This window comes from Carassius carassius, chromosome 4, assembly GCF_963082965.1.
Source record: "Carassius carassius chromosome 4, fCarCar2.1, whole genome shotgun sequence".
Taxonomy (NCBI): Eukaryota; Metazoa; Chordata; class Actinopteri; order Cypriniformes; family Cyprinidae; genus Carassius; species Carassius carassius.
The window spans coordinates 14,851,395-14,875,041 of record NC_081758.1 but is presented as its reverse complement, the minus strand read 5'-3'; the positions used below and the strand labels follow the sequence as shown (position 1 = coordinate 14,875,041).

The following is a 23,647-nucleotide window of genomic DNA, read 5'->3' as shown; positions in this document are numbered from 1 at the left end:
TCTTTCCTGAGTGTGCATGTGTCCTCATAAAGACCTTGAACCTTCTTCTGAGTGTCTTGTTCTGAAAGTGTTATAAAGTATTCTCTATTGTCAAAAATCCTAAAGGAATGCTAATGGAATTTATAACATAATTTGGAACCACTCCCAACCACTCCCATTCCGTGATAATTTAATGTTATGAAACACGGCTGACGTAACATCAGTTTAATAAGTACAGCCAGTTACAACCAACATACTGCTTTATTATAAATCTCAACGCTGGTAACATACAATATACAATATATTGTTCAAATGTTTGTGATAAGTAAGATTTTTAATGTCTTTGAAAGAAGTCTCTTTTGCTCAGTGCTCACTAAGGCTGCATTTATTTGATCAAAAATACTGAAAAAAAACAGTAATATTGTAAAATATTAATACAAGTTAAAACTATTTTCTATTTTAATATAATTTAAAATATATATTTATTTCAGTCATAAACAGCTGAATTTTCATCAGCTATTCCTCCTTTTCTTTCTTTTTTTCAGTCTACAGTGTCACATGATCCTTTAGAAATCATTCTAATATCCCCCCCCCCCACCACCACCACCAGTGCACACAACAATTTATAGTGATTTTTTCATTTTCAATTGAGGCTTATAAAATCATATTCCTATAGGATGTTCTGTAAAGCTGAGTTAGCAACAGTAACCAGTGGAAAAAAAAAATTCTTTAAAATTTAGTTGATGTAGTTCGATCTAATTTGATTCTAAGAGAAGCTGTCTTTTAGGATTAGTTCAGATTTTTTGACACTTTTTTGACAGTGTAACTGTTTTCCAGTTTTGCATTGTTTATGTGCAGTCATATGCTATAAATGCCACTGTAAATCAGTATGGCCATTGAGTCATTTCTCTCACAGCATGAGTCAGCAGAAATTAGACACACTGTAAATCAGCACTCACAATGAATTGCAGTCCACTAAATAACAACAGACGGACATCTATCAAAGAGAAAGTCTGTGAAAAAAAGTCAAATCAGACTGTATGACGTCTGACTGCTTTCTTTTACTGAAATGAAGACGAAGCCTGGTTCTAGGCTGAACCTGTGAGAGGGACTGGATGGAGGATTCTTTGATTCTGCGACTTGCAGAATATCCTGCTCGGCCAGGACGAATTCAACTGGGTTCCTCTTCCTTCCTAAAGTTCAAGCTTCATCTGATGATAATGGCCTCCTCAAACCTGCCTTACTCAACAAGCTGAAGGAAAAAGAGCAAAGTTAGAACTCACATCTGAGGCCTCAAATTAACTCAAATTCTTGCCCTCATAATTATAAAGTCAGTTTTTTTTCAGCTTACAATGGCATCTTTATCCCATATGAAAGAAAATATGAAATATGAGATTTAATAGAATATTTTTTATGTTTTATTTTTTGCAATTACATTAAGCGTAGACTGAGGCTTCCACCTTTGAACAAAAGCCTTGGGCTCCATTCATTGTAATTACTTGGAAAAAGTAAATAATGTACTTAAGTACTTAACAGGATGTTCATTTTTCAGTGAACTACTGCTTTAATTTTATATATTAAATTATATAACTAGCAAAGAACTAATGCCTACTGATGCAATTAGAGAGAGAGTAAAAGAGCAAGAATCAGGGAGAGAGAGAGAGGGAGGGAGGGAGGGAGGGAGGGAGGGAGGGAAATGCCGTCCACCTACCCTGACCTGTTCATGACTGGCATACTGCCATCACAAAGGGACTCAGTGGCGAGCAAGCAGTCAGAGGAACAGTAGTCCTCATTCAGGTCCCCTGTGAGACGCTGCTGCCATTCCCCAAATATAGTGTCAACTCGCAGCTGCAGTCAATCTGGTGGCTGGAGAGCAGTCACCCTGCATCTCTGTCTACAGCGATGTCCTCTTTTTATTCTCTTTAACTTCCTCCTGCATGCCTCTTTCTCTTTCTTTCATCCAATAACTATCTCCTCCCATCCAGCCTCCCCCTCCTCTCTCCTACTCACTCAATCTATCAATCTCCACTTTATCTCACCGACTTCCTTCCATTTCTCTCTCTCTAAGGGTAATTACTCGAGTGGTGCATTGTAGCAAGACAGAGTAAATGCTGTAGATAACAAGCTCATGATATGCACACCCTTCTGCCATGTCTCCTCCTCTGCTGTGTGTCATACAGGATTTGCCAGACAGTAAGTGGTGCACTGCAGTATTTCCTCTTGAGGTGGTACCCTACATAAACGTGATGGCACTGCCTCTGCTTAAATATCTCAATACTCCTCTGTGTAAGTGTATGATAATAAAAGATGGAATAATAGTGATCACACTTGCCTCCCTTCCTCTCTTGGTGCTTTATCTGTGCTTCTAGCATCTGGCTTAATCCCAAACTGCATAACACCCTCTTCCTCCTGCAAAACATCAGCATAAAAATCAGTACTGCTAAATGTTGCATCAGAGCATTATGGGTAATTATCACATGGTTTCACTTGTTCAGTTCATAAACATTATTGCAGTGACAACACTGAGAAGGGTTGCATTTTGGAATTTGTCAAAGTCAACATGAAATCAAAATCCTCATTATTTAGTTTTTTGCTAAGAACATATAATATCAGTTTATTATTATCATTGGTATTATTATTTTGTCTCGTTTTGAAGTGCAAATGTCTATATATCATTAAATCAATACACATTTACTTGAGAACTGGGTTATTATAGTTAAGTAAAACTAATAAACAAACAATAACATGAAAATACTAAAAAAATAATTATTGTGTTTGTTATTTTTAGTTTTGTTTTTAAATAAGCTATTTATTTTTATCTCATAATTACTTTTAGTTATTTTAGTACATCAAGTCAAATGAAAATGAGAAAGGTTGCCTTCACAATGAGTTGAAGTAAAATAATTATAATATATTATTTTATTTCAGTTAATATTTATTTATTAATTTTAACCTTGAGAAGCAAAATGGCCTAAGATATTAAGTATTGTTTTCTAATAAAAATAGCAAAATAAGTAAGTTTATGTTTAAAATAAGAAAAATATCTGTGAAGAAAATGAAACCTTAGATTAATTTCTGATTTGTGGAATACCTTAGTACTGACAGTGTTCTCCGGCTTGGTGATTCCATATTTATTTGGCAGAGTCTGCATTTGCATTTGCAGCACTTGTCTGAAGAGAATAGCTGACGGTTTGATATCAAGAATGTCTCTTTGACAGTGGTGAAGCAGCCGTCTCTGCTGCCGGCCTGATCTGTACATGTTTCGCCAGTGGTGGATCTCTGCCTAACATTAATAAATCAGAACTGATAAAATACATCTATCATTCTCTGTAATGTCTGTATTGTCTTATGCTCAGCAAGGCTACATTTACATGACCATAAATACAATAATGGTAGTAATATTGTAACATATTAGTTTAAAATGTGTTTTCTGCTTTTTTATTACATAATCAAATATAATTTTCCCTTTGATTGCAAAACTGAATTTTCAGCATTACTCCAGTCTTCATATAATTCTTCAGAAATCATACGCTGATTTTAGTCCTTAAGAAACATTTCTTATTATTATCAGTGTTGAAAACGGTTGTGCTGCTTAATGCTTTTGTGGAAACCATACTTTTTTTATTTTTATAATGAATAGAAAGTAACTTTGTTTGCAACAATATATTGCCAATGTATAACAATCAATTTAATCCATCCTTGCTAAATAAAATTAATAAGGTTTTTTTATTTATTTTTTAAATCTTACTAACCTAAACTTACCTGGTCTTATTGAAATCTGTGAATTACTTCCTCCTGCTTCATAATGCAAATATTTGGATGTATAAATAAGTGGTAAAAAGATAATAATAATAAAAGAAAAAAAACAAAACAAATTGCATCAGTCATGGAATTATGAGAACTACTAGCTATGATGATACAGAGTAAAATGTGGTATTGCTTATCCAGTAATAGGAGGATTACTTAAATGTATTTTACAAATGTCTAATTATGTACTAAAATTTAATCAGTTCAGTTAATTAATCAAGCCCACATGTGCAAATAAATAAGAGAAAAAGAATAATACATAATGACTCACATGTTTTCTGTACTACTGAATCAAAGGTTGAACATGCTCGACTCAAGACCAGAGATGTGTTGTGAAATGTGCGATTTACGTATGTGATAATCAGCAGCCTGAAGTGATAATAAGGCTCTGCCACTGCTAACACATTACTGCTTTTCTTATACATCCTATAACTGTAAATGGATTTTTGGGGATTCTGATCATGTAGCATCATTACAAGTTTTCTGTTACAGACCTCATGCAGTGCTCCAACCAGTCAAGCTCAGCCCGAGTCTTCTCCTAGAGTGCTTTCTCTCTGAGCCTGAAGAGGACGCTGTACTGCCGTGCCCTCAGCTCCTCTTCCCTCAGGAACTGCTGGCTCTGGGCCAGGGAAAGGTGACTGTGGAGCCCCTGGCTGTACAACGCACTCAGCTCACTCCACTACAAATTGCATTAATAGAGGAAGCAGACATAAATGTACGTTCAATACTTTGACATACACTTGCCTTACACGGCCTTTAGTGCACATTTGCAATTTGTGATTCTGCTACAGACAGAGTCTATCCTGTTGAAAGTACAATGGTACAGTGATGGTAATGTATAGTTATTTTCTATTTAGTTATATAATAAACATCATACTAAATAATTACCAAATTCATTTTGCGTGGTACTCCAAGGTTTTTTTCGAAGAATACCATGGTATTATAAAGCATGTCATTGCCATGGTAGGGTAAGATGGAGAAAGAAGCTCCCCTTAAGAACCATGTGCATTTACTTTAAAATTGCAACATTTTTAGAGGGATGTTGATGCATCAGTCATTATGTTATTAATGGAAGTAAATAGAAACACAGTTTTTTTCCCTCTCAGGCGTTAATATAAAATACTAAATCAACTTTTGTGCTTCATTAAATTTAGTTGAATAATATAATATAGGCATGTGAATATACACATATTTAATAGCCCATATAGTAATTTCAGACAATGAATTCAAATGGAATGATTTCACTCAATTAGCCTAAGGGTTTTAAAGAATAGCAGAAATGGAATTAATGAATAATAACCCCATATTACATATACAATTTTGTGCTAATTCTGTTGCCTACAACCCCCTCCTATAGGGTGTCAAATTGATTAATCACATCTAAAATAAAAGTGTTCACATAATACACACACACACACACACATACATATCTGTATATATAAAGTAAGAATAAATTAATAATAAGAATAATTAATAAGAAAATAATATATAATAATATATATACATTTATTTATATATATATATATATATATATATATATATATACACACACATTTATATATATATATATATATATATATATATATATATATATATATATATATATATATATATACACATACATACACACACACACACACACACACACACACACACACAGGTAAATATTTCTTAAATATATACATGTGTGTATAAATATAGACTGCACACACATATATTATGTAAACAAACTTTTATTTTGAATGCAATAAATTAATCGATTTGATATCCCTAAAATAGACAAAAAAGTGTAATATTATACTTGTCAATATCACAGATCACTGTTTCTAAAGACAAAAATGGCTACAATCTCAAAAAATATTTAATTGACTTAATGTCACAAATATTGACATTCAAATAAAGAGAAAATTTACAGGTGCATCTCAATAAATTAGAATGTCGTGATAAAGTTAATTTCAGTAATTCAACTCAAATTGTGAAAATCGTGTATTAAATAAATGCAATGCACACAGACTGAAGTAGTTTAAGGATCCGTCCACACGGATCTGGCATTTTGGGAGAGTGAAACCAATATTTTTTGAAAACGGTGTCATGAGAAATCGGGTCCGGGGGACTCAATTTCTCATGACACCGTGTCCCGAGTGAATAAATTTGAAAACGCCGCCTTTGCATTTTCAAGTGGGCTGCATCCGAAAACTGAAAAATGCTGCCTTCTAAGGACGCATTCCAAGGTAGGAAGGCATCAACGCACGTCCGAATTCAATGTTAGCTTCACTTCCTGTCTCCCGAGATGCCTTCATCTGGCCGGTTTTTGAAGGCAGCATAGACGTATCCTTCGCTGCCTTTGATATCCCACAATCCTGTGTGTTCCTTTCTCTGACAGTTCAGCCAGAAAATAAAAATGGCGTCCGAAAGTTACAGTCAGTGGTCATTTTGTGTGTAAATGCATGTTTCTGGTCAACGTTTTACACTTTTTATGTCATTTCTAGCGAGAAATTAATATTGCAGTAATGAAATATCCACTTAGTTATCACCAAAGCTCTCTATATTTTGCTGTACATCATTAGACCATTACTCTGCCTCAGAAGCCTGTCCAAAATCAGTTTCGTGAGGTGCCTTCATGCAAAAACGCTGCCTGCAAAGTCATTGCCTGATAGGACAGCGAGGCAGCAAGTCACCTTCCTAAGTTTTCGGATGCAGCCGTGGACAGCGAATCTTCTGAAACGATGACGTCATCAGCCGATGTCTCGCCCCAGACACCTCTACGTCACGTAACAGTAACCACAACAAAAACATGAACACTCACTAAACGATTGTCTTTTTATTAACTAATATTAACACAGATTAATAAATATATTGTTCCATGTTCGTTTGTGTACCATGCGTAAGGTTTATGCGCATAGTCCATGTCTTCTCCATTTTTAGTGTATCACTGTGGCAGAATTACAGCACTACATGCTGGTCTGGCATGCATACTACATCATTTTGTGGTTTCGTGTGGACGCAGATATTTCTTGAGACGAAGAAAAAAAAAAGATCGGATAGGGAAAGCTCTGACGTCGTGTGGACGTAGCCTATGTATTTGGTTCTTTTTATTCTGATAACTTTGGCTCACATTTAACAAAAACAAATCTCAACAAATTATATTCTAATAATTTGACATACCAATCAGCTAATCAACTCAAAACACCTAAGGGTAAGCCACAAACATTCATTGCCAAAGAAGCTGGTTGTTCACAGAGTGCTGTATCCAAGCATGTTAACAGAAAGTTGAATGGAAGGAAAAAGTGTGGAAGAAAAAGATGCACAACCAACCGAGAGAACAGCAGCCTTATGAGGATTGTCAATCAAAAAATGTACTCAAGAATTTGAGTGAACTTCACAAAGAATGCACTGAGGCTGGGGTCAAGGCATCAAGAGTCACCACACACAGATGTGTCAAGGAATTTGGCTATAGTTGTCGTATTCCTCTTGTTAAGCCACTCCTGTACCACAGACAATGTCAGAGGTGTCTTACCTGGGCTAAGGAGAAGAAGAAATGCACTGTTGCCCAGTGGTCCAAAGGCCTCTTTTCGGATGACAGCTAGTTTTGTATTTCATTGGAAACCAAGGTCCTAGAGTCTGGAGGAAGGCTGGAGAAGCTCATAGCCCAAGTTGCTTGAAGTCCAGTGTTAAGTTTCCACAGTCTGTGATGATTTGGGGTGCAATGTCATCTGCTGGTGTTGGTCCATTGTGTTTTTTGAAAACCAAAGTCACTGCACCTGTTTACCATGAAATTTTGGAGCACTTCATGCTTCCATTTGCTGACCAGCTTTCTGAAGATGCTGATTTAATTTTCTAGCAGGATTTGGCACCTGCCCACACTGCCAAAAGCACTAAAACTTGGTTAAATGACCATGGTGTTGGTGTGCTTGACTGGCCAGCAAACTCACTAGACCTGAACCCCGCAGAGAATCTACGTATGGGCTATTGTCAAGAGAAAAATAGTGGATTGGTGGGTTTGTTAAATGTGAGCCAAAATCATCACAATTAAAAGAACCAAAGACTTAAATTACTTCAATCTATGTGGATTTAATTTATTTAACATACAAGATCACAGTTAGAGCTGAATTACTGAAATAAATGAACTTTTCCATGACATTCTAATTTATTGAGATGCACCTGTAGGAGAAGCACAGCCATTTGTTAAATATTTTGAGATGATATTAAAAACAGTTTCTTAATTTGATGTTATTTAATTGAACACCTTGCTTGTGGTGTCAGTGCTCTCACTGCTGTCACTTTGCTCCTCTTGTCCTTTTTCTGTCTGGTCAATCCATGGTCTGAAATCTGCAGCACACAGTCCCATATCTAAAATAATATATACATATATTAAAAGAAATATAAAAAATAATCTATATTTCTTTCAAAGTTTTAAAATGCCTAGATGCATAATTGTTTCAAATTCTTTAAAAGTAATAAACCCTATAGAGCACAGACCCAGTTCATATTTAATCGCTTTTTTAATGGACACTCTTTTTTTGTCTGTGCTCTCTCTCTGTATCTGTATCCAAAGATATAAAAATCAGACAAAGTTTCTCTTGACTCGGCTTCACAGATGTCCTGTCCAGCAGGTTGTGACTGGCTCAGAGCCCCTTTGTGGTCTGTGATTCGCAGCCAGGCTGCCTCTGCCTTATCATCCATGTGTGTATCTAGAGCACTTATTGTCTTCCTGAGAGCCTCTACACTGTGTGTGTGAGTTGCCAGAGCGTTTAGAGCCCAGCTTACATCGGCAGCACACACAGGGCTGCCAGCTTCACCCACAGTGCCTGATCCACCTGCTCAGATCTGCTCAGATGGCAGATGTGTTAGGAATCAATGTACTATCAGACTGATTACAGCTGAGAATGAGTGATGCATGTATAAAATCAAACATAAAAATGGTTGCATAACAGTGTTGTTATTGTTACAAATTTGAAATAAAGCTGTAATAAAATGAAATGTCTGTCTACACTACTGGTCAAAGTTTGGAGTAATTAAGATTTTTGAAAGAAGTATCTTAAGATCAATGAGGCTGCATTTATTTGAAAAACTAAAATACAGTAAAAACATTAATATTGTGAACTATTATTACAATTACAATTACAAACAAAAAAGATTTGTATATATTTTATAATTTAAATTATTCCTGTGGTGGCAAAGCTGAATTTTCAGCAGCCCCTTACCCAACAAGTCACATGATCTTTCAGAAAGTAATCTAATATACTGATTTTCCGCAAAAAAACAAAACAAAAAAAAACTAATATATATATATATATATATATTCAGGGTTATTCAGTTTATCTAATAAAACATTACAAATGTCTTTACTTTTACTTGAGATCAATAAAATTGATCAATTATATGTATATTCAACATTTTGAATGACAGTGTATCATGGTTTACCATTGATAATTCTTGAGCACCTATTCAGCATATAAGAATGATAATGGACATAAAGGGTCAATCAATCTATATTTTTGTCTTGAAAAAAAAAATGCTTTTCTATCTAAAATTAAATTTAGAGGAATTTCTTCTTTCCATTTCAGTTCATTTTAATTCAACTTCAGTCGCAATTATTTATCCTGTTTGCTATCTAAAAATTCAGTTCAACTGAATTCACTAATAATCCTGTAGTTTTAACTGTTCACCAAGGACATATGGGTGTGGTGTTTCAGGTCCACATTCGGTACATTTGGTCACGTATTGTGTCTATTTCTGTGATTTAAATACTTGCTGACTCAATACTGCCCTCTTGAGGTTGAGAAAAGGTAGAGTGGGTTCTGCAGTGGACTCAGTGTCACACTTTGGTTCTGTCTAGGAAACACAGACAATTCAGTTGTGTCAGCTACATGAGCACATCTCTTCTCCTCGGAACTGCCTCTCTTCTGTGTAAGTGCACATTTATATCTCATTATTGCAACAACATGAAGATGGTAATGCCTAAGTATTTCATTTGTCTATGTAAGAACATTTGCTTTTTCCAGACAACATTCATTTACATACCTTGTACTCCTGTTGCTGTTCTCTCTTGGCCCTGTGGAGCACTTGCCTTTGTTTCTTAACTACTTCATGCATATTCCTTTGCTTCCTCTCGTCCTCTTGCTGTGCTTCTTTCCTCATTTGCAGCACCTTTCTCCTTCTCTCAACGGCCTGGTGATGCATATATTCACGCACCTCTTGGATGTTATTTCTAGGTTGCCTGTTTGATTTCATTTGACCTTCATTTTCTTCACCAGCTACTAGCGGTTTAGTTTTCTTTGTAATGTCGTAGTTTTTAGCAAACACTTTAGAGATGGAATTTTGTGAGTAATTATTTCTGTGTGCCAACGGAACTGCTTTGACCAGGTTTGAAGAAGCTGCGCGGCTTAGGAATGTCTTTCCAGATGCTGGAGAATAGAAGACTTGAGCTTGAGATCTCAAGGGGCTGGGATGCTCCTTAGGTGAACTCTCATGCTTTTTGATTTGGTTTGAACATAGGTCTCCATTTGTTTGAGCCTTCAAAACAACACGTTGTTGAAGAGCCTTCTTGTTTGACCACTTGCTCTGATCTGTAATGCGTGCATGAGAAGTGTGCAAATTTAAAAGAATGCAAAGATGCTAAATATGATATAAGCATGCATAAGATGCTGAGTCTGATTCTGTGTGCCCACTCAAAACAACTGAACTACAGCCTACCCTTAATGCTGACTATTTCAGCCTGTGAAACAGCAGTGCAAGGTGAGTTCAAAATTAGTTTCACAAGCCCTTGGGCATTCCTCCATGCGGATATGTATAGAATGCTCTGCTGCATGGTTAGAAAGGAAAGGGTAAAAAAAGAAGTGCAAAAAATGGTACCTTTTGTAAGGGTAAAATAGATTGTTACTGACACAGCGCCTTTAAAGGAATAGTTCATCCAAAAATGAACATTTGCTGAAATATTTACTGACCCTCAGGCTATCCACGATGTAAATAACCATTTCTTTATCAGAACAGGTTTGGAGAAATTGAGCATTACATCACTTGCTTACCAGTGCATCCTCTGCAGTGAATGGGTGCCGTCAGAATGAGAGTCAAAACAGCTGATGAAAACATCACAAAAATCCACAGGACTCCAGTCCATCAATTAACTTCTTGTGAAGTTAAAATTAAAAGTTAAAATGCTTTAATGATGGAGTGCTTTCTCACAAATACTTATCCAATGATTTCTCTAAATCTGTTCCAATAAAGAAACAAGCTAATCTACATCTTGGCCTTTTTCTTCAGCAAATTTTCAATTTTGGGTAAAATAGTCCTTGTAATTCTCATCCTTAAATGGACAATTTTGTACTTTATCTACCCATAAAAGGTGCATATTAGTACCTTCCCTTGTGAAAAAGAAGTGTGCTTAATTGTATTGAATGTGCACGTGTGTACTTGCAAATCCTAAAGAAACTTTACTGGTACATAACACTTAAATCATTATGTTTAAATAATCTTGTCATGCATACTATAAAGCACATGTAAAATACATTGTAATGATTTTAACTGCCTTGTGTTACTTGGAATTACATTTAAAGTTAATGTAATTTTGAATATAATTTCAAATTGTACTTAATTGTAACTGTATACTTTAAACATATTTCAAAGACAATAGGATTATGATATTACATTTAAAGATGAACAATTAAAACAACTAAAACAATTTTCATTGTTTGCAATTAAGTGTCTGTACAAATACTCTAACCCCTGGTTTCACAGACAGGGCTTAAGACTAGTCCTAGACTAAAATGTAAGTCTGAGCTGTTTCCACTGAAATAAACTTGCACTGACTGATCTTAAAAATATATCAGTGCCTTTTTAGTTTTAAGATGCACATCGGTAATGTTTTTTTTCTAAGCATGTTTATAAAAATTACTTAAATGTCCTAATTGATCTATGGTCTAATCCTGGCTTAGTCTAAGCCCTGTCTGTGAAACCGGGCCTAAGTATGTTTAAGTGTACTTCTTTTTTCACAAAGGTTAGTGTAATAAATCTATACCATTACGGTACTATTCTGAACCTTTTAGGGAATAAAGAAGATACAAAGATGTCATTTTAAGGAACAAGCTGTTATATCCCTATAAGGTACAGTTTTTGTACAATTTTCTTCTAAGAGTGTGGTTTTAATGCTTAATTGAATTGTTCTATTCTCTTAGGCAGGACATTTAGTAGGCCAAGGTACCTTGAAAGCTCTGAGATATTTTTATCTTATATTCTGGGTCAGGAAGCATTATATTAAATAGTGTCCTCACAAGTCTCACCTCGGAGATCCGATGTTTGGTGGGAATTGGGTGAAAAACAGCTTAAAGCGTTTTTCCTTACAGCCAACTGAATTACTTCACCTGTACGCGGTGATGCTTTTGCTTCTAGCAGAAGAGATTACATCAAATTACATAGTAACTTCATTTTATACAGACTTTCATAGTTATATGTCATCTAATTGACATGTTACCTCTATATCTTTTTTAGTACATGTACATGCTCTGTAACTGCATGTGACAATGCAGACCTTTGTTTGTCACCCTGCACATTTTTCTGGTAAGATGTTGCCAGTCTTTCTTCCCAGGTGCTGGAGTTTGAATCTCTCTCCTCATTTTCTGTTGCTGGATCTTCATTCTTAGACTGTTTAAGGCTTTGGATGTAGGTACATTTTTCTTCAAAAGCTCCGCACAAGTTAGTGAGTCTAATTTTGGCGAAAGAGTGTCATCTTGTGGAAACTTTTGGGAATGACTCGTAGTCTGCAGAACTTCAGGTGTCTTTGATGCGTTCGTTTTGGATTTGTATGATAAATGCTCTTTGCTAAATCCTGTCTGCACAGATTTATCATATATATTTAAAGAGTCCAGGAGGAAAGTATTTCCTGAATATGGCACAGCAGATGAGTCACACTCTGACGTGATCCTAAGTGGACTGAGAATGAGATTTTAACTTCATACAAAAAAAATAAATAAATAAAATTAAATAAAATTAAAAATAAAATAATAATAATAATAATAAAAACATTAATCAAAGTATAGAATTCTAATATTCACCTGTAACAGAATGTACTTGATGCATCCATGTTTGTTTCAAGATGTTTTTTGTGTACTTTGTGTCTTTGCATGCAGTGTTTCTGAAAAACAAAGAAAATGGTCAATTAATTTAAACATATAATCACAGAATCAGTATGTCCCCATTACAGAAAAAAATAATTTTAATAATTTTAAAGTATACATTTATAGAAGACAAATGCCACTTCATATGCCACTTTATTTCCACTTCATACTTGTATATTTAAATAATTATTTATTTGAAAAATTATCTCCATACTGACATGACATCAAGCAAAGCACTTTCTCTATTGCATCATCAGAGTGTGCACTGAATAACCACATAATCATACGAAATCATATTCATTTTTCCCGTTTTTTTTTTTTACAAACCTCATAGATACAGTAGCAAATCCTATGTAGATAGGCTATCATTTAAAATAATCTGAGTCACATTCAAATAGCAAGATAGTTATGTCTAACATTGCCCTAGTGGCTGATTTTATATTTGCCCACTATTAAATACGTGAAATATTAGTTCAATACAAAGACCCGAAAAATCCCCGAAATATATAAACAGAAATAAATAGACTAATAGGTTCTATCATCAACTATATTTAACAACATAAAGCCATCCTACCCTTAAATTCGCAGGATCACGGTTATGGTTGTCAGTGACTGTGTTTACATCAGAGCTCCCGGTAACAGCTCGATAAAGGCAGAGTTATGGAAACAATATACACATCAACCAAGAGAAGGTTTATGCCAGACTCGTGTTATATATATATATATATATATTCAAAATGGAGATACATATCCGTAGCGTATTAAAGTTCATTGTCAATCTCCCTTTGTTAAAGTTTGAACACAGAATCCTCGCCGAGAACACTTTCTTAGCAGAGATGTATAGCTTAATCGTATTCCACACATTGTGCCCGACTTTTAATGTGTAAAATATAATAAATCATAAACAAAATCCAGTAATTGAAAGCATTTTACATTTATGTCCAAATACGGCAAGTTTGATGAAAACCATTCATTTAAAATATTTATTATCTGGCTCTTTTTAGATTTTACTGCACATGATATGCTTTAAAAAGTCTTAAATTGAGTGAAAAATCCTCAAATCTGGCCCACGACCTACTTTCCTGCAGTTTAGCTCTAATAACCCCAATCAAACACACCTGAGCATGCTAATCAATGTCTTCAGGATCATTAGAAAATCACAGGTAGGTGAGTTTGATCAGGGTTGGAGCTAAACTCAGCAGTGCATTAGAGGACGATTTGATGAACCCTGTGTTAGAGTAACTACCGTATTTTCCGGACTATAAGTCGCACTTTTTTTCATAGTTTGGCTGGTCCTGCGACTTATAGTCAGGTGTGACTTATCAAAATTAATTTGACATGAACCAAGAGAAATGAACTGAGAAAACATTACCGTCTACAGGCGCCAGAGGGCACTCTATGCTGCTCAGTGCTCCTGTAGTCTACACTGAACAACAGAGCGCCCTCTCGCGGCTGTAGACGGTATTGTTTTCTCTTGGTTCTTGGGTCTAAATAAATTATAGTCCAGTGCGACTTATATGTTTTTTTCCTCATCATGATGTATTTTTAGACTGATGCGACTTAAAGTCCGAAAAATAAGGTATAGGCTAAACTATAAATGAAAATTAGAAAATTTTATTTTGGCAGCTTTTTGCTATAGAAAGTAAGGATGAGAAAGGGGGAATGGGATTAAAGGATATTTACCTCTGATTAGCGTTTTGTAGCTTCTTACAGCTTATTAATTAAGCTTAAGATGACATAAAGCAATTTTCACTAAAATGCATGATTTGTCTGACAGGATGTAAAACAAAAATACAGAACATTACTTTAAAACAGGGGTGCCTAACCATTGCTCCTGGCGATTGACTGTCCTGCAATGTTTAGCTCCAGTCCTAATCAAACACACCTGAAGCAACTAATTAAGGTCTTCAGACTCACTTAAAGATTAAAGGCACGTGTGTTTGATTAGAGTTGGAGCTAAACTTTGAAGAACAGTCGATATCCAGGAGCAAGGTTGGGCACCCAAACAAACTGGATAAGGTTTCAAATTACTTGTGATAATAAGAGGGCTTTTACACTGGGCTCGTTTGCTGCGTATGGAATGATATTCCGGACTTTATTCAAAAGGAATTGCAAATTGTATTTGCAATTGCGCTTACAATTTGTAAACATAATCCAAACGCAAATGCAAATTGTGCATTAATTGTGCAATCGTGCAATTGTGTTTTCCATATCTTACAAGCTGTGAGCCTGTCACATTTAAATAGCAATATTAATTACCACATTTGCCTTTTCACTCTCTCTGTACTGCGCATGTAAACTGCCAAAACTCAAATGGAATTGCAATTCCTTTTGCATTTGAATTTTCAACGTCTACACGGAAACATGTCAATCAAGTGACAGGGGTGGGGCCATTTTAGTGGGTGTGTTTGCATTGGGAAGTGACGTCACTCACAGTCGACGGTAATAAAAGAGGCAATTGATATATTTAGTTTCATTTGTAATGACTGTATATATACACATTTCCCTGAACTAAGTACATTTCTGCTGCTATTATTATGTTTAAATAAAAAATGAAAGGAGGCAGTGGTATTTCATATCCTTTTTGTTTTATTGTAAATATACAGTGAGGAAAATTGCAGTAGTCAAGGCGAGCTGACTGAAGTTATCAAGTACGCTGCTGTTTGCAGAATTACCGGACCTGCGTCCTCGCAGACATAACACTCCCGAGTCGAATGCACAAAGTCTGAACTACCGAGGATGCAAGTCTGAAATCAGCGTACTTTGTATTGGGAAACACGCGCAGACCTACGTTACCAGTCTATTTGCCTAATCTTCCCAGTGTTACGGTTTAACTGGTTACCGTGTTCTCTGGTGACCAATTTCCTGGTTCAGGTCCAGTGTTGGGGAGTAACTAGTTACATGTAACGGCGTTACGTAATTTAATTACAAAATTATTGTAACTGTAATTAGTTACAGTTACTACGAAAAAATGAGTAATTAAATTACAGTTACTTATGAAATTTTTTACGATTACAAAGGGGATTACATTTGAATATTTACACACATCCACATACAGATTTAACTGATTTCTTTCCCAAATTGCACTGACTATAATGAGACATACGCCCTAATAATTTCCAGGATGCGGAAACACAGTCTGGTTCGTAGAATCCAGTCATAAAAACGAAATGCCTAACACGGGCGGAATATGCCACATTTTGGATGACTAAATCAAAAGTAGGTCAGTACACTTGAATCAAAACATGACATCGACTAGTGTCTGTGAATATTAAGCCCCAAAAATGCAATAGCCTATATGACTTGCATATTCTGCGTGTCTGTGGAAATCAGGCGCGGACTGGACACCGGGACAACCGGGACAATTCCCGGTACTAAAGCGATCGTTTGCGAATCCGCCATTTGATAATTAAATCTCTAATAAGTCATGAAGTGTTAGTCATGACTCGCGCGCTCTCCGCGCCTCCGCCAAACGGTTTGGATCAGACTCAGAGTAATCAATGAGAGAGAGAGAGAGAGAGAGAGAGAGAGAGAGAGACAGAGAGAGAGACAGAGAGAGAGAGAGGACTGCTGGAGCAGAGAAGCAGAACTCCTGTTCAGGGTTTCAGGTCAGTTTCATCTGTAAAGATGCTTTTTTGTCTTTGTTTTTTTTATTTATTTAATCAAGCAGCAGCACGTTGCTCATAAGTCATCACTCAAAATACTATATAAAGGACATCATTATTATCTGTTGTAATGTTACAGTAGGAATTTATCTGAAAAAAATTAAGATTTTTTTAAAGGTTTAGGGGGAGCTACGACAGACAACACAACCCTTACGAAAATTAACATTTTAATATTTATAAATCCAGAGAAAATGGTTACTATTGTTTAAATGTGGTAACCAAAAATGTAAAATTATTTTACAATTGTATTTATTTAAAAATAAATACAAATCCATTTGCAAAAAAACAAAACAAGGTTATTTTACTTTTATATAGGCTAATAAAAGCATGGTTAATTTTTGTAAGGGAAAAACATGACTCGTGTACAGTATTAGGATTTTTCTATAAAGATATTGTAGTATTGTAGAGTATTGTATTATAAAGTATAGTTTTGTTAAATCTTGAGTATTAAAGTCATGAGAGAGATGGATAACAGGGCAAAATAAAGAGACTGAAGAGAAAAAAGGAAGTGAAGGTGCAGTTCAGGAGAGAACTTTTAATTATTTTGCATGTCCCCAAATTAAAGATTTAAATCTTTTTTTATGTCAGGTCCATACAAAAAATAGTTTTGTCCATGAATTTGTTTGTATGAGTTTGAATTTTCCAGTCTGAATTTTTTTCCCAGTCCGCCCCTCCTGTAAATTAATGGCAAAGACATGGTTTCATTTACTACACATAGGCCTACTGAAGCTCGCAGTGTTTTCAACCTCTGCCGCCTCAATATAAGAGTACACGAGCACATAAACATAATTTCTAGAACTGCTCTGTGTCACTTCATGAGCATTTTACTTATTTTGAGAAAACTATCATCATATACAGAGACAGCAGTTTCAAAAAAACACCAATTTTTCAGGAGTTTATTACACAGAATACGTCACATGCTTATTAGATAACTGTATTTAAGTTGATGTATATGCTTTTATTTATTATTCTTTAATTTTCACAAATTTAGAAAAGTAATCAAAAAGTACTCAAAAGTAATTAGTTACATTACTTTAATAAAGTAATTGAAAAAGTTACACTACTATTACATTTTAAACAGGGTAACTTGTAATCTGTAACCTATTACATTTCCAAAGTAACCTTCCCAACACTGTTCAGGTCTCTGCTGCAGATGTGCTGGAACGACGGCAGCAGACTCGGCAATTCTGAAAGCACAAACTGATGCGATATTAAGTGTTTAATAAACGCAGACTTGCTCATTGCATGATTCAGATATTCTTGTAAAGATTACAAGTTATTAGTATGATCACCCGTTTCGCGGCTGAAGTAGGATAAACAAAAAAATAAAGTACGTCTGTGTTGGCGCGGGTTTCGAACACGTGCTAAAATACGGCACGCCGCACCGCGAGACCACCGTGCTACCGATCTACACCGAATCAGCTCCAGTTCTCTCGATTGAAGACAGGACTCTCGGCAGCACATCGTGCAGCTGCTGAATCAAGGAAATGTGACCGTGTTAACTTGTGACTTGTGTTTACCTATTATGAAAATAAACCATAGCAGAACACTGACTACATTTTATGGTTCATGATGTTAAAGAATATTTAAAGAACATGAGAGCAAGTTTTGTATTTCATTTGGAAACCAAGGTCCTAGAGTCTGGAGAAAGAGTGTAGAAGCTCATATCCCCTATTGCTTGAGTTCCAGTGTTAAGTTTCCACAGTCGGTGAAGATTTGGGGTGCAATGTCATCTGCTGGTGTTGGTCCATAGTATTTTTTAAATCCAAAGTAAAGCACCTGTTTATCAAGAAATTTTGGAGCACTTTATGCTTCCCTCTGCTGACCAGCTTTTGAGAATACATGGTGTATTGTCAAGAGGAAAGTGAGAAACAAGAGACCAATGTAGATGAGCTGAAGGCCACTGTCAAAGAAACCTGGGCTTCCATACTACCTCAGCAGTACCACAAACTGATCACCTCCATGTCACGCCGAATTGAGGAAGTAATTAAAGCAAAAGGAGCCCCTACCAAGTATTGAGTATATGTACAGTAAACTAACATACTTTCCAGAAGGCAAACAATTCATTTTTATTTTTTATTGGTCTTATGAAATATTCTGATTCGTTGAGATTGTGATTTGGTGGGGTTTTGTTAAATGTGAGCCTAATTCATCACAATGAAAAGAACAAAAGACTTAAACTAATTCAGTCTGTGTGTATTGAATTTATTTTAATACACGAGTTTCACAATTTGAGTTGAATTACTGAAAGAAATGAACTTTTTCACAACATTCTAATTTGTTGAGAAGCACCTGTACATATGCGGTTTCACATATTGTCTTTAAAAAGAGAAAAGTTTGAATCTGTCTATGTGTATGAATGGTGATTGATAGCTGAATGGATCGGTATGGCTGAATAGCTTTGTTCACAAAAGCTGATGGATTTTCCTATTTGGCAGAGCACTTTAACTAATGGAGGGTTGAAAAGCTTCCTTTTGGCAGTGCATTTTAAAAGACTGGTGATGTTTGCTCTCACTCCAGCGGTGCGTCTAAAGTCCACTAAGACCTTGTTGGCTTAATAGCGACATGAGGTTTCACAAATATATATTTTATGAGAGCCAAACCACAGGAAGGGCATTTTTGTGCAGGTCTCTGTTGGTCCATAATTTTTTTTTTTTTTAACACATTAATGGATATGACAGTGTCAGTGTATGTAATTTTTCAGAACAATGCAGAACACGTGGAGAGAAATACATTCATGCAAATATTGATTTATTGAAATATTGATTTATTGAAAAGCCTATTTGCCATTACGCTGGATGATAACATGTTTTAAATCACCAGGCTTAGTTAATTATGACCGGCTCTGTGACTGGCACTCAGTTTACCCAGGTTTGTGTGAAACTTAGGGTGCTAAGTATAATGCACAGAGTGACAGACATAACAGATGTTCATATATACTCCACAAGACAAAATAATAACTGAATTTATAAAAATGACCCCATTTAAAAGTTTACATCTTCTGTATATTTGAACCCTTTCCAACAATGACTGTATGATTTTGAGATCCACCACACTGAGGGCAACTGAGGGACTCATACTGTACATAGCTATTACAAAAGGTTGAAATATTTACTGATGCTTAAGAAGACAAAACAATGCATTAATAGCTGGGGGTTGTAAACTTTTGAACAGGATGATGATGTGTAAACTTTTCTTATATTGTTAAAGATTATATTTTTTTCTTTCATTTAGTACTGCACTTCAGAAGCTACATAAATATTTAAATGTTTTCAAGAAAACAAAATAAGTACAATGTACCCTGATCATCCAATTAAAAAATCATTATGATGCCTTTTTGAGCATCATTACATGTTTTCACATTATTTACTAGTTATGTATGAGTCCCCCAGAAAAGATGGATCTCAAAATCATACAGTCACTGTTGGAAAGGGTTCAAATATGCAGAAAATGCTGGAAAACCAAAGAATGCACAGGAGCTGGAGGATTTTTCTGAAGAACAACAGGCAGATGAACTGTTCAGGACCAACAAGGGGCTCATGAACAACTATCACAAAATGTAAAAACGTGGATCATCCAGGAAACGACACAGTATTAGGTTGATGGCTAATTTCGCTGGTACTTGTGACTAGTGACAATAAAGGGATACTACTACTACTACTACTACAGTATTAAGATTCAAGGGTATGTAAACTTTTGAACGGGGTCATTTTTATAAATTCAGTTATTTTGTCTTGTGGAGAATATATAAACATCTGTTATGTGAAATAGCTTATTCAGGGCAGTACTAGGTAAAAAAAATAATTATTTTATTTCAATTATTAACATTTTCCATATTCTGCGAGGGATATGTAAACTTATTAGCACAACTGTGTGTGTGTGTGTGTGTATACACACACACACACACACACACACACACTCCATCAATGAACAGCCTGCTACTGCCTATGAAATGTTGTGAACTGAAGTAGTGTAGAGCACCGATGAACTGGACCTGTTCTCGTAGCTGCCTGCTGGCTGGCACATGGAGCTGGACTGGAGATAATCCCAAGAAAGACTGCTCTATTCCCCCTGGGGAATTCTAAATGGAGTGGCATTCATCCATTCATTTCAGACGAAGGGCCCCAGGCAACATTATGTTGCTATGGTTTATCCCGGAATCACTGGTTATTGCCTCCTACTTTTGGTAGCTTCCAAGCAACCTCCTCGTGTTCTGTCAACAGTGGCTCAGCATCGCTTGAAACAAAGACATGAAAATGACAGACACATCAGTAATCTTGGCCACTGTATCCTGGTATAATTGTGCTCTAGTTTTCCCGACTGTGGATAGAGAGAGGGAACTGATCCCCCAGAAGGCAATGAATGGAACTCAACATTGCAGGAATGCAAGCCAGTGTGTGTGTGTGTGTGTGTGTGTGTGTTTGTGTGTGTGTGCACCAGACAGTGTGTGTTTTTGTTTGTGTGCACATGTCTGTGTTTGTGTGAACAACGGGAGCGAGATTTGGAAGCCGATTTCTAGTTCCTATGGCAACCATGATGTAAGCAGAGAGGGGCAACAGCGCCCCATTTCTCTCTATCTCTCCCCCCTCACTCTCCCTTTCTCTCCCTCTCCCCCTTGAAAAACAGACAGCCCAGCACACAGGAAACCTGGGTGTGGAAAATAGGAAAGTCATTCTCATTTTTGCTGGAATATAAGGCATTTTTCTTGTATTTCCTTTAATTTTTTTTAATGTTTTTAAGATTTGAAAGCTGTTTAGTAACATGTAGGTTTCAATCTTGGGAGAGAAAGGTCTGCTTTTCATGTCTGCCAAGAAAATCATTTAGTGCCAGAGGCTGTGGCAGTTGGTGTATGGCTGTTCTCAGATGAAGTCCCTGTGGAGAGCGCCTTTGTGAACCTTACTGTTTTTGGATTTTTTATAAAAAGGATAAAACTGTAAGTCCTTTTACATTTTTGTCGTATGTTAAATATTATACTTAAATATTAACTATCATACTTATTCCATTTCTAGTGAAATATCTCAAATGTTTTGTGTGATGTTACATATTATATTTATTAAAAGCTGTTTTGTTTTATAATGTTTGAAGATTATTTAATGTTATTCCTTTGTGCTACTTCTAATAACAAATTTCAAATTTTTATTAAAATTGTTAACTAATTCAAACTGTGCTGGTCTGCAGTTTATACATCATAAGTTATTATCCCAGATATATTTCACTCTTCAAAACTTTTCAGGCTTACAAAAGCAAGTCTGTGTTAAAAAAGTTAAAAAGTTGAAGTGTGTTTAATGATCTGAATATAGTTTTTAGTTCATCTTTGCATCATTCTGGCAACAAGAAAGCACTGTCTGTTACATTCAGGGGCGTCGGACTGGGGGTAAAACCAGTACTGATTATCAGGGCCCCAAAGGAAGAGAGGGCCCTTAAACTGCCTATGGTTATATTTGACACTTACTGAAATTATTGCTGACATTGTTTCAAGTCTTCATGTTTCAACATGTGCTTCAAAATCAAGGATCATAAGTGTTTAATCTTCTGCTCTGTATTCTGTTTTAAGGGTAAGTCACCTCTAATGAGGTCTGCCCTTTCACTGTGCTCAGAGACCCCAGAAGCAGTGGCATGGAGAACCGGCGCTGCCAGCACTCTCAGCAGCCCAATGGCCAGGCCCAAGAGGCCTTGTCTGGGCCTCAGTCCTCCATGCCCCAGTCCCCTTTACTGTCTGGAGCCTCCTCCCTCATCTCCCTTACCCAGACAGAGGAGTTCTTTGACCTGATAGCCAGTTCCCAGAGCCGCAGACTGGACGACCAAAGAGCCAGTATAGGGGACCGTCTGGGCATCAGGATAGCACAGAACAATGTGGGACACTTGTGCGAGTCTTGTAGTCCACGCGAACCTAGTGACGAGTTTTTCAACATGCTCATAAAGTATCAGGTAACAAAATAGCAACTGAAATTCAATATCAGATGTGAAGTGTACAAATGTGCCCTAGACTTGCATTCCTCAGAGTTCCTCTGTTTGCTTGTTGTGAACTTTCTCACCTCTGTCCCCCTCCAGTCCTCCAGAATCAATGATCAGAGGTGCTCTTTGCCACCAGCAACAGACCCAGATGAAGACTTCTTCAGCCTAATTCAGAGAGTGCAATCCAAACGCATGGATGAACAACGGGTTTCTTTTCCTTCTGATGAAAATGATGAAACAGACTTAAATTATAAGTCCAAAACCTCTGAGGGCTCAAGCTAGAGACTGTGACACTTCTGATACGACTTCCACAAATTATTCTGCAAACTCTGACCCTCTGGCTGCACATTTTGCGAGATCTTCTAAGGCTGGGGTTAGGGAGGTGTGATATAGGTTTATTTTAATTATAGGACTATATCGTGGTGAATTGTTTTATATTTTTACAGACAAGTTCCCCTGAGGTGAATCCAAACCCAACAGATGTGATTCAGAGGAAATGGAAACACTCACCTCTTTGTATGTTCCATCAATTGTTCTTTCACAAAAGTGTTTGTGCTGAGTTTAAGCAAAGCAACACCATGGAAAATGATTAACATGGTGCTTTCTGAGGATAATATTACTAACTACTTTCACACAACACTGTATAGATCAGTGTGACAAACAATGGCAGCACATAATCTCCAAGCACATGCGTGTTCATTTAACTCAAGTGGAAAGTGTGTTTCAGAACACAATGAATATGAATTAACTGATTCCCAACAGATGGGAGCAGCTGTATTTGGCATGACACTGAAGTTACATGGCTCATGGATCAGTTCATTAGGTTGTCTAATTCTGCTGATAAGTAATATAAGTACCAATAGTAACATACTTCTTTCAGAAGATTTAAGAAAAGCTAAATCCATATTCAGCATTAAAAAGTGCATATTGTTAGTCTGTGAAAAGTGATAGACTCATTTTGAGGTGCACTGTTTAACATGATGTTTTTTTGTTTCATTGGAATAAAAGTGATGTTTTAGTATGATTGTAGTATGTCTTTAATATTATATTCAGTGGGGATTATAGTATGATTTTTTTTTTCATTTTTTAAATGTTATGAATATGGGATCTCATTAAAACAGTAAAAAA

General features: G+C 36.1%; 1 protein-coding gene and 1 long non-coding RNA gene across 4 annotated transcripts; one reads left to right on the top strand and one right to left on the bottom strand.

Moving 5' to 3' along the window:
- Window positions 1-4,300: 4,300 nt before the first annotated feature.
- Window positions 4,301-8,618, bottom strand: LOC132129726 (uncharacterized). The gene is made up of 3 exons (XR_009428568.1): window positions 8,554-8,618; window positions 8,033-8,136; window positions 4,301-4,465 (listed from the first exon to the last, which is right to left on the bottom strand). It is a non-coding gene; the product is annotated as an uncharacterized LOC132129726 (long non-coding RNA).
- Window positions 8,619-9,599: 981 nt separating this feature from the next.
- LOC132129715 (G-protein-signaling modulator 1-like) lies at window positions 9,600-23,540 on the top strand. 3 transcript variants are annotated; one of them, XM_059541419.1, is made up of 3 exons: window positions 9,600-9,696; window positions 22,162-22,492; window positions 22,616-23,540. In XM_059541419.1, the coding sequence occupies exons 2-3, from the start codon at window positions 22,181-22,183 to the stop codon at window positions 22,799-22,801; spliced, it is 498 nt and encodes a 165-aa protein (XP_059397402.1). In that variant the 5' UTR covers window positions 9,600-9,696; window positions 22,162-22,180; the 3' UTR covers window positions 22,802-23,540. The 3 variants fall into 3 exon arrangements, with proteins under 3 accessions (XP_059397402.1, XP_059397394.1, XP_059397384.1); XM_059541411.1 differs by lacking the exon at window positions 9,600-9,696 and adding an exon at window positions 21,009-21,497; XM_059541401.1 differs by lacking the exon at window positions 9,600-9,696 and adding an exon at window positions 21,016-21,497 and having other exon boundaries at window positions 22,119-22,492.
- Window positions 23,541-23,647: the final 107 nt, after the last annotated feature.